Source organism: Belonocnema kinseyi, chromosome 8, assembly GCF_010883055.1.
Source record: "Belonocnema kinseyi isolate 2016_QV_RU_SX_M_011 chromosome 8, B_treatae_v1, whole genome shotgun sequence".
In the NCBI taxonomy this organism is placed as follows: Eukaryota; Metazoa; Arthropoda; class Insecta; order Hymenoptera; family Cynipidae; genus Belonocnema; species Belonocnema kinseyi.
In genome coordinates this window covers 68,486,472-68,504,957 of record NC_046664.1, presented here as the reverse complement: position 1 = coordinate 68,504,957, position 18,486 = coordinate 68,486,472, and the positions used below count along the sequence as shown (strand labels likewise).

General features: G+C 25.8%; 1 protein-coding gene across 3 annotated transcripts in view; it reads left to right on the top strand.

Moving 5' to 3' along the window:
• Positions 1-18,486, top strand: part of LOC117178289 (ral GTPase-activating protein subunit beta) — a 72,102-nt gene that overhangs the window by 14,269 nt on the left and 39,347 nt on the right. For all 3 annotated transcript variants that reach the window (XM_033369655.1, XM_033369654.1, XM_033369656.1), the window contains 4 exons: positions 2,632-2,892; positions 14,604-14,795; positions 17,977-18,081; positions 18,221-18,361. In XM_033369655.1, coding sequence (XP_033225546.1) covers positions 2,632-2,892; positions 14,604-14,795; positions 17,977-18,081; positions 18,221-18,361 — 699 coding nt within the window. The remainder of the gene's footprint in view (positions 1-2,631; positions 2,893-14,603; positions 14,796-17,976; positions 18,082-18,220; positions 18,362-18,486) is intronic.

Genomic DNA, 18,486 nt, shown 5'->3' with positions numbered 1-18,486 from the left:
CCTTGGAGGAGATTATGTTGAGAAATAAAAAAAAAAATTCTTAAAAACGTTGTTTTTCTTGGTCAGGCCGGAAACTTATCAATCCACCCTCGTATGTATAAAGTTTAGCGAGTTAATTATAAATAATTTTTTGCGTTTTTAGGAATTCTATTAATATGTTTAATTTAAAAAGCTGTGACAAATTATATTACAAGATATCCTTAAATATATTAGCACCATCGGTTAGTGAAATACTAAAAACATAATTAATAATTTCTTGGATTTGTCTCTAAATTTCCACGAATTTGATGAATAATTGTTTCAAATTCGTAACTCTTCAAGTAAAAATATTGCATTTTCAATAAGATAGACGAAAGTTTATCAAAATAGTTTAATTTTTTAACTAAAAAGATTAATATTCTACCAAAAAGAGATGATTTTTCAAAGAAATAGTTCAATTTTTAACAAAGAATTTAACTTTCAAGCAGTCAAAATTGAATATTCAAACAAAAAAATTTTTTTCAACCAAAGTGATGAATTTTTAAATAAAATTATAAATCTTCAACTGGACTAGATGAATTTTTAACTATGTAATTTAAATTTAAATTAAGTAGTTTTATTTTAAACGAAAAACATGAATTTGAAACAAAAATACTTAATATTTAGCTAGAATACATAGATTTTCAACCAAAAAGATGAATTTTTAAACAAGATTAATTTTAAACAAAAAATTCGTTTACTTCAAAAAATATGATTTTTCAAGAAAATACTAAATGAATTCTCAACCAAACAGATGAATTTACAAAATAACAAATTAAATTAACAAAATAGTTACATTTTCAGACAAAGTGATACATTTCCAACTAAAATGATGAATTTTAACTGTAATAGTTCAATTTTACACCAAAAAGATCAATTGTTAACTAAATATTTTAACTTTCAAATAAATAGTTTTATGTCCAACAAATAAAGAATTATTTTTTTACCAAAAAGTGGATTCTTCCACAAAAAAAATTAATTAAATTTTCAGTTTAAAAAATTAATTTGTATCTAAGCAGACGAATTTCCAATTAAAATTATGAATATTCAACTGTAATAGCTGAATTATAACCAAAAAGATCAATTTTCAACTAAAAAGATGAATTTTTAATCAAGAAGATACATTTCTACGAAAAATATTAATTTTTAACTAAAAATAAATTGACAGACAAAAATTGAATAGTTAAATTATCAGTTAAAATAATTAATGTTCAACCAAATAGATGAATTTTTAACAAAAATTATGGAATATTCAATCGGAATGGTTACCTTTTCAGTTCAAAAAAATACAACTAATTTTCCAATAAATAGTTACATTTTCAAACATCCTCTTTAACTAATAATAATTGAAATTACAAAAAAAAAGAATTTTCAACCCAAACAGATGAATTTTCAATTAAAATTATGAATCATCAACAACAAAAAATAGTAATTTTTAACAAAAGAGTTTTAACCAAGTACTTAAGTTTTCACTCAAAAAAAGATTAAGAATAAATTTTTAACAAAATACATGCATTTTTAACAGGATACCTAAATTTTCAACTAAAAACGATCAGTTTTCAACCAAAAATAGAATAGTTCCATTTTCACTTTAAAAAATTAATTTAAAAAATGTCAATACATTAGTTAAATATAGTAATGTAAAGCAATTTTTTCGAATGAAGAATAATTGTTATTCAATTTTATATTACAATTAAAAAATAATAAGCAAGCTCTCGAAAAAATTTCCATACTTAAAAAAAATGTCCTGACTTAAAAAAAATTCCCTGACATTTTCAGGATTTTCCAGATATATTAATACACAAACTAGCCTAAGCCGTACCTTTTTAGTCAACAAATTTTGCCAAACAAAAAATTGAAAATCTGACACGATTGAGGGGTCCTCTATTTGAGTCTTGTCTTTTTTACTTTTTTAAATGTTTATGCATGTAAAGTTTTCCCTTTTTACATTTCCATTATTTTTTATCTATAAGAATTTGACTCGAAAAGTTATAAAGACAATTTCGTTAAATAATAAAATCAGAATTTTAAAATTCACTTAATTTCCTATTTCAAATCCTGGCCCTTCACAATTTTTTTCCCAGTCAATTTTTGTCCCTGGAAAGTTTTAAATACCCGAAAAAATCCTCTCACATTCACTGATACATGTGTTAAGAATTTAAAAAAAAGCAGGTGTGAATTATATAGGAATTAGCTCTTTGAAAATGGTTAATTAAAATCCCCCCAAAAAAGAAAGACTTTTTCGACCTCCAGGAATGTAACGAAATTGAAGCTCAAGAAAATCAAAAAACTCCACAACTAAGAAATTGTGTTAACATTTTTCGAGCGCAGGTAACCAAGCTGCATGTCTATAGATTCCAAATTAATTATCGCTTTTTAGTATCCCAATACGCTACTTTTTCGCGTTTTATCGAATTCGAATACCAGATTTTTTTTTTTTTGACCGACCCTAATAGTCAAGTATACTTGAATTCAAACCAATTTTAAATAGATTGTACTTCAATTCGAAATGTTATGTTTTAATTAGTAAAATTCTAAGTTTCAAGAAGGATATATCTGCAGGAATAGAATTTTTGGTAATTTATTCATCAAGTCATGTCTACGTTTTATCAGATGAAGAAGATTCACAGCTAGTGCCACTGTCAATGTCCCATGAAGCAGTTTCACAAGCTTGGTACAGACTTTTACGAACTGTGGGGGATCCAATCGATTTATGTAGACCAGCAGTGATCTCGCAAACCCAAGCATTTTTGAGATACGCGATAGCCAGTCCAAATGTCGTGGATCCTTGTCAGCACCCTTGTCTCCAGGGTTTGCCGCAAATATTTTTAAAGGCTATCAAAGGTATCGCTGGACAGGTCGACTCCTTTCTAGGTAAGAACAACTAAAATTTACATTGAAACCCCTTTAAAATCTGAATCCCCTGATACACAAAAAATATTATTTTTAACTCTTTAAAAAATCAGTATTAATTTGAAAAAAATCCCTACTTGAAAACATTTAAGTATGAATTTAAAGTCCATTTTCAAATTTGTGAACCTCTTATTTACAACAGCTTCTCTAGTATATAAAACTGGATCGTGATACTCGAAGAAAATCGAAATGTAAATAAATGTAAATAAGGCAGAAGGCCTACAGAAAATGATTTCTTTGCACCTAGGTGAACATTTCTATAGTATAGATACTTGGTTTATAAAAACGGGGTGGCCATTGGACCGGAAAAACAGAGAAATGAAAGTGATTTTTTTTTGTATCGAATTTATTTTTAATTCTCACTTTTAGTTGAAAAATCTAGACGTATTTCAATTCATAAAAATGGATACATTTCCAATTAAAAATTTTATTTTTAGGTCTTTAAATTTTTTATTGTTTAATTCCGAACGTTAGAAACAACACAAAGCTTCCTGCTCAAAGTCATCCAGATTTTATAAATTACAAAAATTAAATTAAATTCTAAACTAAAAAAACTATGTGTGAGAACTTAGAGGTACAAATAATTTATAAATTGAGAAAATATTTTTAAAATGCGTAAATTTTTGGAGTGAGGGGCAAATCAATTTTTAATTGGGCATATTGAAGAAAATTGTCTTCTTGGGATTTTAAAATTGAGCCCTTCAAGGATAATGAAGATTTCTCAATCAAAAAAAATATCATGCAAAATGTTAAATTTTCAGTTCAAAAAGGCGAATTTTCTCCATAATAATGAAGTTTTCAACCAGAAAATATTAATTTGCTGTCAAAATAATAGAATTTTCATAAAAAAAATATATTTTCAAGCAAAAATGTAATAGTTTCCTAGAAATGTATTTTTAACTAAAACGATTAATCTTTAACAAACCTGTGGAAATTTCAAACCCAAATATAATAATTCAATTTTTAGTTAAAAAAATAAATTTTCTGAAAAAAACTAATTTTCAACAAAATAGTGCAACTTTCAACCAGTGAAATTAATCTTCAACCAAAAAGATCAAATTTCAACTCATGAGATTACTTTTTTCCTAAAAACCTCGAAGTTTCAACAACATTCATGAATTTTCAACCAAATAGCGGCATTTTCAACTAAAAGAATCATTGAAAAATTAATTTTCAATGCAAAAAAAAAAAGAACTTTCGTCAATACAGTTAAATTTTCTGTCAAAGAAATTAATTTTTAAAGAAAATGATAAATTTTCCACCAAGAAGATTAATTTTCTAACTAAAATGATACATTTGTAACCAAATACATGAGTTTTCAACAAAACAGTTCGACTTTTAGCCAAAGCAACGAATTTCCAACTAAGATAATCAATCTCCCAGAACAAAAACGACGAGCTTTTAATAAAATGCATGAATTTTCAGCTGCCTTAATTATTAAAATCTTGGTTTCTTTTTGTATTTTGTTTTATTTTTTAAAAATTTTTTAATTTAAAAATATTTTTAAATAGAAAAGGTTGAAATTGAAGAAATTTAATTGAACCACTCTAGGCTTATGATTCAAGTTTATTTCTAATTGAAAATTCGAATATTGGCAATTTTCCACATTTAAATCCATGCAAATTCAATAATTTTAAATTGAAATATTAAAACTTGAACAATTTTAAATTGGAAAACTTAATAGTTGACCAATTTTATAAGTTTGAAATCTTCAATATTAAAGAAAATCGAGTTTTTAAGATTTTTAAATGGAGCCCTTTAAGGATATTCGATAGTAAAATAAAAAGTATAATCGCGAGTACTTAGATGTACAAAAACATTATAAATTGAGGAGTTGTAAAATGTGTTGATTGTTTACAGATGGGACAAAATAATTTTTAATTTGGCAAATTTTTCATAAATAGGCAATATTTTTAAAATGGGGAACAGTTTACAAAATGGTAAATTATTGTAAAATAGGTAAATTATTCATAAAATTGGGAAATTTCGTTATGGTCATAGGTAAATATTTGTTAAATGGTTAACTTCAATTTTCAATATTTCACTCATCTTAAAAATAAATTACTGCTTTAAAAATATTTCAAAATTACTTGTAAAATAGTGACATTTTTAAGATGGTGAAATATTTTTATTTTCAACATACCAAAAATGACGTGCAAGAAACAAAAGTGAAATCAACGTAGTGACAAATCTATGAAAATAAATTTATTATGAAATAAATGTCTGTTAATAGAAGTTCCCCTCTTCATTTTTGGGGCTCTTCGGCATGTAGCCTCTTCTTCTTTCAGAAAATTACCTCCGACCTATTCGATTTGTGCTCGAGTTTTATCATTCGTTTTAAAAATGATAAGTAAAATTCCGAAGTTAGTTTTAATTTCGAGCACGTATTCGCAGTATAAACAAAAGTGATCATTGGTAAAATTTCGATTCTACCAACAATCTAGAAATGAATATCTTTCCAGAAATTCAAAGATATTCAATCCCAATGCTACTTAAACTTAAATCTATAAACATTCATGCCAGGGGGGTGCTTCCACTGTACTGCCCAGTGCAAAAAATGTGTCACCACAGTTGAAAACGGCCGTGCGGTGGCGCTAGTAGTATATTTGTTCTACAAAACCATGCAGTACCGTAGGAAAAATGCATAAAAATTACAAAATAAATATGAAAAACCCTTTAAAATAATTTTTTCTTCATAGTGTGGAGTCAGGTAGTAAATAAGACGTTTGTACTTACGTATTATTTTCCTTAATATAGGAAAAAGCATCAAAATTGACACAATTCAAACAAACATATTGCATGGATATTCAGAACTTATAAAAAATAATTTAAAAATAAAGAACGAATACACAAATGAATGAAAAAAATGCCAAAAATGTATATTATTATCAAATTATAAAATTTTCCAAATTTCAAATAACGACAAGATCTTTAATAGACAAAAAATAAAATCTCGAATTTAAAAATATCCAAAACTACAATTCACCGACTTCAAGACCGATGTGTAAAATAAACGATATGTTAAATGCCCACAAATATTTCAATTCTCGAAATTTAGAACTTCTGAAAATAGTTAATTGATTATTAATTTATGAGCTATGAATATCATTACAAATAAGGCAAACAATTCAACTAGTCATTAATTCATAATTTATTAATTATTTTCGGCAAATTTTAAGTTTCGTCAAACTTAAATTTCAGGAATAGAAATATTTATGGAAATTTAACAATTCATTTATTTTATAATTCGGCCATTTTTTCTGGCTAATTTATGATTTTGTTATTCATTTTTTCGTTATTTTGTGTTAGTCCCAAATATTCAAACACTTTTAACGAAGCTAAAATATTTTAAAATTTGTATGTCACTTTTAAAGAAAGACCATTAATGGATATTTTTTATCTTTGACAACACTCTAATCTAAAATTATTTTTCGAAGTGCTATGATAAATCCATGCTGAAATTAAATTCTAAGAATTGAGAACAAGAAAATAAGTATTATTACCTTGTTTTTAAATGTATTTAAATATAATTTTCATCAGATTCTTAAAAAATTTTAAAGATTTAAAAATATTTCAGGCTTATCAAAAAAGAATCTAGAAGATTTTAAAGAATTTTTTTTCATAATATAGGATTTTACGAAATATTTTAAAAAATTCGAGTCCTTTTAAAAGATGTTTACCACTTTTAGAAGTTGGGAAGGAATCAAGAAATATTTTATACATTTACGAAAATGTTTCCGAGTTTTCAAATATTTTTAATCTATTTAGAACATCTTAAATTCCTGCAAATATTTTAAACTGTCACGAATTTTTCTCAAAATTTATAAATATCATTCCAAAATTTGAACAAAAAATTACCTTAAAATCTTCTAAATTTTCCCAGAAATTTTAAGAAAATTGGTTTATTCTCTTGAAAACTTTAGAAATTCTTTAAAATTTAACTAAATATTTCTCGAATTACTCAATTTTTGATCGTTTTTATTTTGCAATCTTACCAAATTAAAAAGTTTTGCTAGTAAGTTCATATACATATTGCATTTTTAACAAAAATAGATGAATTTTTAACCAAAGAGATACATTTTCAACCAAGAAGATTAATTTTCTGCGTAAAAGACGAATTTTCAACCAAATATTTGAATTTTCCACTTAAAAGATCAATTTTTAAACAAAGAAGATTAATTTATTACCAAAAAAAGATTAATTTTTAACAAAATACATGAATTTTCGAGAAAGTAGTTTATCTTTTAACCAAAGAAATGAATTTTCAACTAAAATGATGCATCTTTATTTGAAAATAAATTGGAACCAAATAACGAAATTTTAGACCAAATAGATTAATTTTTAACCAAAAAGATTAATTTTTAACCAAAAAGATTAATTTTGTACCATCAAGGCTAAGTTGCGAATTTTCCATCAAATAAATATATTTTCAACCAAGAAGATCAATATATTGTCAAAAAAGTTAACATGAATTTTCATGTTAACATGATTTTTTATGTTAACATGAATTTTTATGTTAACATGAAGTTAACATGAATTTTCAAGAAATTAGTTCAACTTTTAACCAAACAAATTAATTTTAAACTACAATGATGAATCTTTACTAGGAATAAAGTTTTAAGCATATAACTGAATTTTCTACCAAAAAGATTCATTTTTAACCAAGCAGATTAATTTTCTACTAAACAACGAAGTTATGAATTTTCCGCCGAAGAGGTAAAATTCTAACCAAGAAGATTAGTTTTCTAAACCAAACACGAATTTTTAACCAAATAGTTGCATTTTCCACCTCTGTTAATTGCCAAAAAAGATCAATTTTTAACAAAATACCTGAAATTTCAAATAAAATAGTTTAACTTTTAACCAAAGAAATGAATTATCAACTAAAATTATAGAACTGTAATCAAAAAAATAAATTTTTAAACAAAAAACTGAATTTTCGAACAAAAAATGCATTTTTAACCAAATAGTGGAATTTTGGATCAAAAAGATATTTTTTACCAAGAAGATTAATCTTTTATCGCGAAAGACGAATTTTCAAAAAAACATGTAAATTTTCAACCAGAATAAAATTTTGAACTAAAATGACGGATCATCAATAAAAAATGCATTCTTAACAAAGTAGTGCTACTTTCAACTAAGTAGTTAAATTTTCTACCTAAAGAGATTAATTCGCAACAAAAACTGTAATAGTTGATATTTCAACGTGGTAATGATAAGTAAGCCTTACAAATGTATACATTTTTTATAGAGAATTCATCTTGAGGTTAGAAATTGTATTATTTGGTTGGAAATCTTATTATGTTAAAAAGTTATCCTTTTTGGTCGAAAATTTGACTGTTTTGTCAAAAATACATCTTTTTGGCATGAAAATTTCACATTTTGGACGGGATGGTTTTCTTCATTGCCCTGAAAATCATTCTTGGTTGAAAATGCAATTCTTATGTTGAAAATTTATATATTTAGTGTAAGAATTCATCTCTTATTATAGAAATTTAAGCTGTTTTGCTTAAAAAATGCAACTGTTTGATTTTAAATTACTTGAATTTTCATAATTTCTGGATTTATATAGCAACCCTGATCGATTTGAGGTCTATTATGTATTTTAAATAAAAATTTTAAAGCTAAATTTTCTTCGCATTAAAGTAAAATTTGAACTGCAATAAAGGAAAGAACATTCTAAAGTTTAATAAAATATAACATATATTGATTATAAATTTCTTTAAAAACGCAGCACTTCCTTAATTCTCGTCGTGGTGCAAAATTTAAAATTAGAATATAGTTTTCCGCGCGTTAAAGTCTTGATAAAATATTCAATAATCATATATATCTTACATAATTAAGTAGAAAATTTAAAAGTTTGATGGATATAAAAGATTGTAAATCGCGCACCCAGAAAAGGCTAAACCTGTGCTAAGAAATATATTATAAATGTTAAAAAATTAGTCGCGAAAAAAGGAAATTTACCTTTATTAACGGTCACTACGTATGATTTAGTATTTTAAATACAACTTGCCTCAGTGTCGGTCTTTGGACCATTCATCCTACGACATTGATCGGAGAAAAGAGGAATTTTAAATGAAACTCACTATTTCGCGGATTCCCCCGCCGAGGCAATGGGTAGCTTCATCCAGCTTCATCTCCTTCAGACTCTGTAAAAAGACACCATTTTTATTACGAATCGAATGGCGGATCCTTAACCAATAAAAAAATTAGTTTTGAACCAATTTGTTCAATTATTATCAACCAAAAATAAAAAGTTAGAATTTTCAACAAAATAGTTATATTTTAGAACAGAAAGATAAGGTTCCAACTAATGTGATCACTTTTTTGCCAAAAAGACGAATTTTCGACAAAATATATTAAATTTGAATCAAGAAGATTAAAGTTCTATATAAAATAGACGAATTTTTAGCCGAGAAGATTAATTTTTAATAAAAAAAGGAATTAAAAAAATATAGTTTATTTTTCATCCAATGAAGATTTCTTATTAATAAAATTAAACAATTCAGAATGTTAAATCTTCAATCTAAAAGGACGACATTTTTGCAAAACAGTTGAGTTTTCAAGTAATAAATAATGTTCATTTTCAACAAAAATAAGTAAATATTATACCAAAAAAGATCAGTTTTCAGTCAAATAAATAAATTTCCAACTAAAAAAGATTAATTTTCAAGCAAAAATGGAATATTTAGTTTTAACTAAAATGACGAATCTTTAACCAACAAAATTAATTTTGAGCCAATTAGCTTATTAATGAGATTACTTTTTCGCCAAAAAATACGAATTTTCAACAAAATACATTATGTTTGCACCAAGAAGATTAAAGTTCTATAAAAAAGACGAATTTTCAAACAAAGAGTGGAATTTTCAACTAATTTGCATAAAAATACGTACATTTTTAACTAAATGGTTGAATTTCTAACAAAAAAAAAGAACTTTCGACAAAAAATGAAATAGTTCAATTTTCAGTTTATTATATAATTGATTTCTAACCAAATATTTAATTTTCATATAAAAAGAATAATTTTGTACCAAGAAGATTAATTATCTATAAAAAAGGAAAGCTTTCAATAAAATACGTGAATTGTCAAATTAATAAAATTTATTTTTAACAAAAAATATTCTCAATTTAAACAACAAAATTTAACAAAGAAAACTACTTTTTAACAAAATAGTTACATTCCCAGCCAAAAAGATTAACTAATCAATAGAAAAATTAATGGTCTATCACAATAGACAAATTTTCAACATGTAGTATGTTGAATTTTTAACTAAAAAAGATACATTTTCAACTGGATGCGAAACAGTTACATTTTTAGTTAAAAAAATTAATTAATAAACAAAACAAAAAAATAATGTTCAACAAAATAGTTGAATTTTCAACAACAAAAAAATGTTTTAATAAGGAAAAAATGTACCAAATTTTGAATCTTCATGCCAAAAAGACTAATTTTGTACAAATCAATTGTATTTTCATGTCAAGAAGACGAATTTTGCACAAAAAAATTGTATTTTGAAATCCAGAATATAAATTTCCAACAAAAAAGGTAATTTTCAACCAAATTGTTCATTTTTTTAACAAAAAAGATCAATTTTCAACAAAAAATATAAATTTTTGATTAAACAGATGAGTTTTTATCAAAATACGCATATATGCATTTAACAAATTAATTTTTAACAAATAAAAAACTAATGTACAACAAAATAATTGCATTTCCAACTATGGAAAAAATTTTCAACCAAAAAGAAGAATTAATTACAAGGAAGGTTAATTTTCTATAAAAAAGCGAGCTTTCCCCGTAAAATACATGATTTTTCAACTTAATAATATTAACTTTTAGCAACAAATATTTTCAATTAAAAATTTAAAAAATTAACAAAGAAAACTACTTTTCAACCAAATAGTTAAATTTTGAATCATAGAAATGAATTTCCAACCAAAAAGTTTAATTAATCGCTGGAAAAATTAATGGTATACCACAAGATCAAATTGTTGAGTTTCTTACCAATATAGTTCAATTTCTTAAAGGAAAAGATCAATTTTCAATACAGAAGATAAATTCTTATCAAAAAGATGAGTTTTTATCAAAACAAATGAATTTTTAACAAAAAAGGTCAACTTTTAATCAAAGAAATGAATTTTTAACTAAGATAATGAATCTTCAATACAAATAAAAAACTTTTAACTAAATAGTTTAGTTTTCTCCCTAGAATATTAATTGTCTATAAAAAAGAAGGGTTGTCAATGAAATAAATGCATTATCAAATAAATAATATTAATTTTGAACAAAAAATATATACATTTAAAAAATTAATTTTTAACAAATAAAAAACTAATGTTCGACAAAATAATTATATGTCCAACCATGGAAAAAATGTCCAACCAAAAAGATGAATTAATCACCAGGAAGGTTAATGGTCTACCACAAAAGACGAATTTTCAACATGTATTATGGTGAATTTTTAACTAAAGAAGATAAACACAGAACAGTTAAATTTTCAGTTAAAAAAATTAATTAATCATTGCATTTTTTAGACTAAAAATATAAATGTTCAACAAAAAAGGTCATTTTCAAACAAAAAAATAAAATTTTTAATCAAAGAATTGAATTTTTAACTAAGATAATGTATCTTCAACGCAAAAAAAATTGTTTAATTTTTGACCAAAAAGATTAATTTTCTATAAAAAAGTCAAATTTTTAACATAATACGTTTATTTTCAACCAAACATCAAATAGTTTAATTTTTAACTAAAAAAAAAACAAAAATTTGTCGATGGTAAGGAGGAAAAATTCAACCAAATTGTTCAATTTTGTATCAAAATACTTCAATTTTTAACCCAAAAGGACAAATTTTCAACAAAACAGTTCAATTTTTAACCCAAAACAATGAATTGTTAACAAAATTGTTGAATTTTAAACAAAAGAATAAAATTAACTTCAGATTCAGTTTTTTTCGCAAATTCCCTCACTCATTCAGATTTTCCATGACATTCACTGAGCATTTTTAAATTGCCTGACTTGTAGCAACCCTTCCACTTAATTTATTTGTCAACTTTATAAAAAAAAATAATTTACCTGCTTCCCCATTGCACGAGAATCTCTTCTTAATGAAAAATGACAATATTTCACTAACGAAAAATCAGGCATAAATTTCGAAACAAATTTTAAACAAAAATTCAAAATAACTTGTAAATCAGAGATAATAGTTTACATTTAATGATAGGTGATATGTATTTAATTTTCTCTAATGACAATCATTTTTCGTAAAATGTTGTATAAAATGTTTTGGACAAAATAATTTCGCCGCAATAATATTATTAACCAAGTTTAGTTCAAAAATTTTAAGTAGCCGGACATAAAATTAAAAATATAGATTCCATTTAATACTCATTATTTAATTAAGTATTTAAAGCATGTTTGATCAAATTTTCAACAAAAAAACTCTATATGGAAAGCAATAAAATGGCCGTCACGCATTACGAAGCATGTTTATTTCATTTATCAAATTTGCCAGGAGTAACGAACAACTTTCTTATTTGAAACTAATTTCTAAATTCATTTTTTTTTGCGAAATTGAAAGAAAAAACAAACAAAAAACAATTAAACTTAAACTTACTCAATTTATAGAGCTCGAATTGTCAGATTTCTAACGTCTTCCCGCCAAAATAACGATTTTTTCTCACTTGCGAATAAATATACTTCACAAAAGACGAAATTTCCTTATAAGCACTAGATTCACAAATTTATCCGAAATATGACCTAATTTATGCAAAAATTACGCGAAAAAAACTCGCATTTTTTTGAAGCAAGTAGGCTGGCAAAATTACTAGCGCGCATGATGAAAAAAATTAAAAATAAACATTGATTGTACAAAATTCTTATATTTCTTTAATCGTTAGCGTATCAGGTGCACGAATACAATCAAATTTTGATAAAACTCGATGAAAATTGGCTATTTTCGACTTAAAATCCGGGAGCTTGACTGACGATTTTAGTTGTGAGAAGCAACTAATTTTGACGTGTTTGTGCCTGTGTGTCAACCGTCAACCGGAGATTTGAAATTCTGAGAAATGAAATTGGAACTGGAATTTCATTGGTTCGCTTCTGTGTAGGCGGGAAAATTCAAACAAAGAAATAGAAGAATTGTTATTTAAAACTTGTCTCAAAGAATCATATGAATAGATAATGATTGATTACATGAAACAAATAATTAGATGAAATTAATATATTGTTAAGTTTATTCAGTAATTATTTTGCCTTTTTTCAAATAATGTCAGAAATAAATGATAATAAAATATTTAAAAAATCAAAACTTTCAACAAATTTAGGAAATAATCTTTAATTCAAAGATTAAAAAAATGTTTATAATATAATAAAAAGTTTATACTTTTTTAAACCTCAAATTAATCTCGTATAAAAATGACGCATTTTCAACAAAATAGTTGAATCCTCAAGAAAAGCAGATTAATTTTCAATTAAACAGTTGCGTTTTTAACAAAAAAGATGATTTTGAGAAACAGGCGAATTTTCAATAAAAGAGCGGAATTTTCTAAAAAAAACACATGAATGTTTAAACCAAAATTATGAATTTTTAACAAAAAATTTCATTTTCAACCAATCAGTTGAATTTTGAATAAAAATAAGTAATTTTTAACAAAATTGTGAAAATAAAAAAAAATAGTATGAACAAAATGTGACAATTTTTACCAAAAAATTTTATCAGAGCCGAATCCATTCGAAAAAGATACATTTTCAACAAAATAGTTGAATATGAATTTTCTAACAATAAAGTTCTTTTCCAGCCAAAAGGTTGAATTTTTTAGAAAGCAGTTTAATTCTGAACCAAAAAGGGTGACTTTTGAACATAATTGTTGAAAATTAATAAAATAATATCAACAAAATGATAATATTTTTAACATAAAAGATGTTATCTCTATTAAAAAAAGAATAGTAGACTTTTCAATTTAAAAAAAGCAACCTTCGATTAGAAATTATTTTAAATGTTAATCAACCACAGACGAATTCCTTCAAAAAGACGGATTTTCAACAAAATAGTTAAATCCTCAACAAAAACAGATTAATTTTCGATCAAACAGTTGGATTTTTATCAAAAAAGACGAATTTGAAAACAAAAACAGACGAATTTTTAACAAAAGATATGAATTTTCAAGCGAAAAATAAGAATTTTCTTTTTAAAAAACTTGAATTTATAAAACGAAAATATGAATTTTTACCAAAAAAGTTCACTTTAAAACAAAGGGTTGAATTTCATTCAAAACATTTGAGCTTTGAAGCAAGAACGTGACTTTAACACAACAGTGTTGAAATTTTAATAAAATAATATCAACAAAGTGATATAATTTTAAACGAAAAATAAGCACTGTCTTAGCCAAAAATATAAGAAGAGAATTTTCAATTCAAAATAATCAACTTTTAACGTTAAAATAGTTGGAACCATTTAGGCTATCGAGCGATTTTGTTTTCGACAACTATTTTTTCTTACTATAAAAAATGGATCAGCCTGGTCTCGAATGGTCACCCTGAAGAATGCGAAAAACTTTTTGAGCACCGTATAATTTCAATCTCGAGCACAAGCACAGAAATTTCTCTCTTAGAAAAAATGATAAGTACTTGGTGGTGGTTGCACGAGGAAAACGAATGTTTTAGGGGTCTCACAGGCATGCTGCTGGGAGGAATGCTGTGTGACGAACGTCACTTCTGGAACAGGAATCTCTGGTTCCGGAGGTGTTGGAAATGAGAAGGTAAGCACTAAGGACCAACCTCAGCCTTCTCCAACACCTCCGACGCAACGGAGGCTTGCAAAAAGTTTCAGCGTTACACCCTCGGCTGTCAACAAGGGTACTGAGGACATTTCTACCTATTATCAGGGATCACAGTATTTCCCCTATTCCCCCTGCGCCCCGTTTTTTTTAAATTCCACTTTTTCTCTCTAATCTCCAAAAACTTCCCATTTTTCTCTTTTCTCTTTAAAAATGCTACATTTGAGATTAAAATAATTGAATTACGCGGGAAATATCAGATTGGAAAGAAGTCCCGAGTTTGAGTTCTTAAATTTTAAGTTGCAAATGTAAATATATGTAATTTATATCTAAGCCTATTTAGTAAATTGCAAGCACATGCAAATCATAATTTCACTCGGGACTATTTTTTCTCATATTTTATTTTTCAATCTTATCTATACACAAAATTGACAATTGTTTACTTGATCGATTTCAAACTAAACTATTTAGGATTTAAATTAAAACTTTAAAGCTAAAATCATTTTTCGGAAGAAAAAATATTACTATTTAATTATTAATAGTAGTATTTTATAAAAGAGTTAATATTATTGATTATGAGAACGATTTTAAATTTATAAAGAAATTTTATTCAACATTTTATTTTTTGTCGGACTTTTTTAAATCGCTGTGAACGGGGTTCCAACGAATTAACAAGGGGACAATCAGAATTGGAGTTCTTAAAAAAAATGAAAAATTTAAGAAATTAAACAAATTAATTTATAGTTCACTGCTACTGATTGATTTATTAAGAAAATTAATTATAAGAAAATTGAATTCATTCCTTTTAAAAATGTAAAGAAATTGAATTTTCAATTGTTGAAAATTGAAGAAAATTGATAATTGAATTATCAACATTTCTAAATTCTATTGTTGCAATTTGAAGAAAGATAGATAAAATTGCACATTGAGTTTTTAACATTTGAATTTTCTTTAATATTTAACTTTTGAATTATCAATTGCTAAACATGGAAGAACATTGAATATTCATCTATTGAAAATTGCAGTAAATCGAGTTTCCAACTGTTGAATATTGAAGAGAATTGATAATTGCATTATTAACTGTTTAAAGTTTAAGAAAATTGAATAAAATAAAATAAAATTGCACATTGAGTTTTTAACATTTGAATTTTCTTTAATATTTAACTTTTGAATTATTAATTGCTAAACATGGAAGATTATTGAATATTCATCTATTAAAAATTGCAGTAAATCGAGTTTCCAACTGTTGAATATTGAAGAGAATTGATAATTGCATTATTAACTGTTTAAAATTTAAGAAAATTGAACAAAATAAAATAAAATTGCACATTGAGTTTTTAACATTTGAATTTTCTTTAATATTTAACTTTTGAATTATTAATTGCTAAACATGGAAGATTATTGAATATCCATCTATTAAAAATTGCAGTAAATCGAGTTTCCAACTGTTGAATATTGAAGAGAATTGATAATTGCATTATTAACTGTTTAAAATTTATGAAAATTGAATAAAATAAATTAAAATTGCACATTGAGTTTTTAACATTTGAATTTTCTTTAATATTTAACTTTTGAATTATTAATTGCTAAACATGGAAGATTATTGAATATCCATCTATTAAAAATTGCAGTAAATCGAGTTTCCAACTGTTGAATATTGAAGAGAATTGATAATTGCATTATTAACTGTTTAAAATTTAAGAAAATTGAATAAAATAAAATAAAATTTCACATTGAGTTTTTAACAGTTGAATTTTCTTCAATATTTAACTGGCGAATTAATAATATTTTTTTGTTGTTAAATAATTAGTCATTCAATGTCAGAAAACACTGAAAATCATTTCAAATTATTTAAAATTACGAGCGTTTGTATAAAAAGGTTGTTTCTTCTTTTCGACGTGTAAAAATTATTGTTTAATCTTTTCTCTATTTTTACCATCTTTCATAAAAAATTACCCTATTTCCCACTTTTTGAGGAATTTTTGCACTGTGATCCTTGTATTAATACAGCATTTTTATTCATCTCTTATTTTTATTTATTTTAATGCTATCATTTCATTTTTATATCACTGAAATAATTTGCAATATACTATTAGAACTTCACCATCTAGAATTTCATTCAATTGCAATCTACATTGAGGTTGGTACGAAAACCCCAATTTTTTAGAAATTTGAAAAGTCATAACGCAGAATAGGTGCATTTTAGAAAGACAAATTGGGGCTAAGAAAAATTTGGGTAATCTGTCATTATCTTCAGGTTACGCATGGCTTTGAACGTTTGAATTTTTCACCAGTTTTTTATGGGCCAAAAAATCATTGTGAATTTTTTGTAATAGAAAAAAAATGTAAAATTAGAAATTAAACCAAAAAATGTTAATCTTAGTATAAAATTAAAAAGGCAGTGTTCTGAATCTCCTTAAATAAATAAAAAAACATGCCATTATTCTTTTATGATACAAAAAAATGTCTTTCCTCGTCTGCAAGATGCGAGAATCGCTCAAACAATGCTAAAATCTTTATTTTTTTCTTATTTTGATTTGAAGAAAAAATGTTATTTTGTGCTAGAAATTTAATTGCATGTTTCTTTGTTTTAAATTAAAGAATTTTTCAAGTCCAACTTTTTCAGTTTTTTTTTTAATGTGCAATTTCCAAATCAAAATAGACTGGAACTTGGAATTTGTTCGGACATGGCTTGCATTGGCCTTGATCCTATTTCCAGACCGTCCGAATTTAAACAGGTAGGGCCGCGTCAATTTCTGTTGGATCTAGACGGATGACGTAACCTGATGCAACTAACGCTTGGCGAGTGTGGCCCTCAAGTCAGTTGTCACGTTTGACTGAGCAGCCCCTTCTGCTTCAATCCAAGTTCCAGTGTAAAAGGGTTTTTTGCGCATTTTCACATAATCCTAACTTTAACAAAAAAATGTTCAAATTCATAATTTTATACTTTTCATTAAGAAAAACTGTTAACAAAAAATTCGTCATAATTTTTTGGCCAATGGAAAATTGGTAAAACAATATTTTTAGACTCGATTTCTCTGCTTAAAAGACAACTTTTCTAGACTATTATAATTCGAGTTTCAAAAAATCGGATTTTTCGAACCACCGCTGTCTAGATGTTCATTGATCACCTGACTTGAGTATTTCTTTATCTACTTCTTATCCGGATTTGAAATCTGTAATTTACTCGCATGATGGAAATCGCTTTTGTTATGCAATAAATGTTGAATGAAGATTTAAAGATAAATTCAATTCTCTAGGAATGCCAAAGGCTTCTCTCATTGGATTAACAACAAGTAGAATTTCGAGCAGTCAGATGGCGATGTCCTCGAATTCGGGACCTTCATCAACGTCCTCTACGGCGTGTAAGATTTTTATTGGAGTCAATTTTAGATTCGATTATTTATAAAAAAAAAGATATAAAATAAACTGTTTGTAATTGGATAGTTTAATTTTTATGGTTCTTCGTTGTCTATACTTTTTATTATTTTTTTTTTCAAACAGCTGTTACATCTTTGGGTCAGGATATTAGACCTCCGTTGGCTCCAGGACGACCAAAGTGTAATAGCATCCTCCATCTGTTTGGGGAATGGCTTTTCGAAGCTGCTTTTATTGGCACTGATGGATGGTCCCAAAAATTACCACGTGAGTTTATATTCAGGATTTTATTTTATAATACGAGGGTAGTTCAATAAGTCCTTAGAATGACCAACATATGGCGCGCGAATCGCTCCAAATCATCTGTTTTCAGTCAGCACCACTCCCGACTA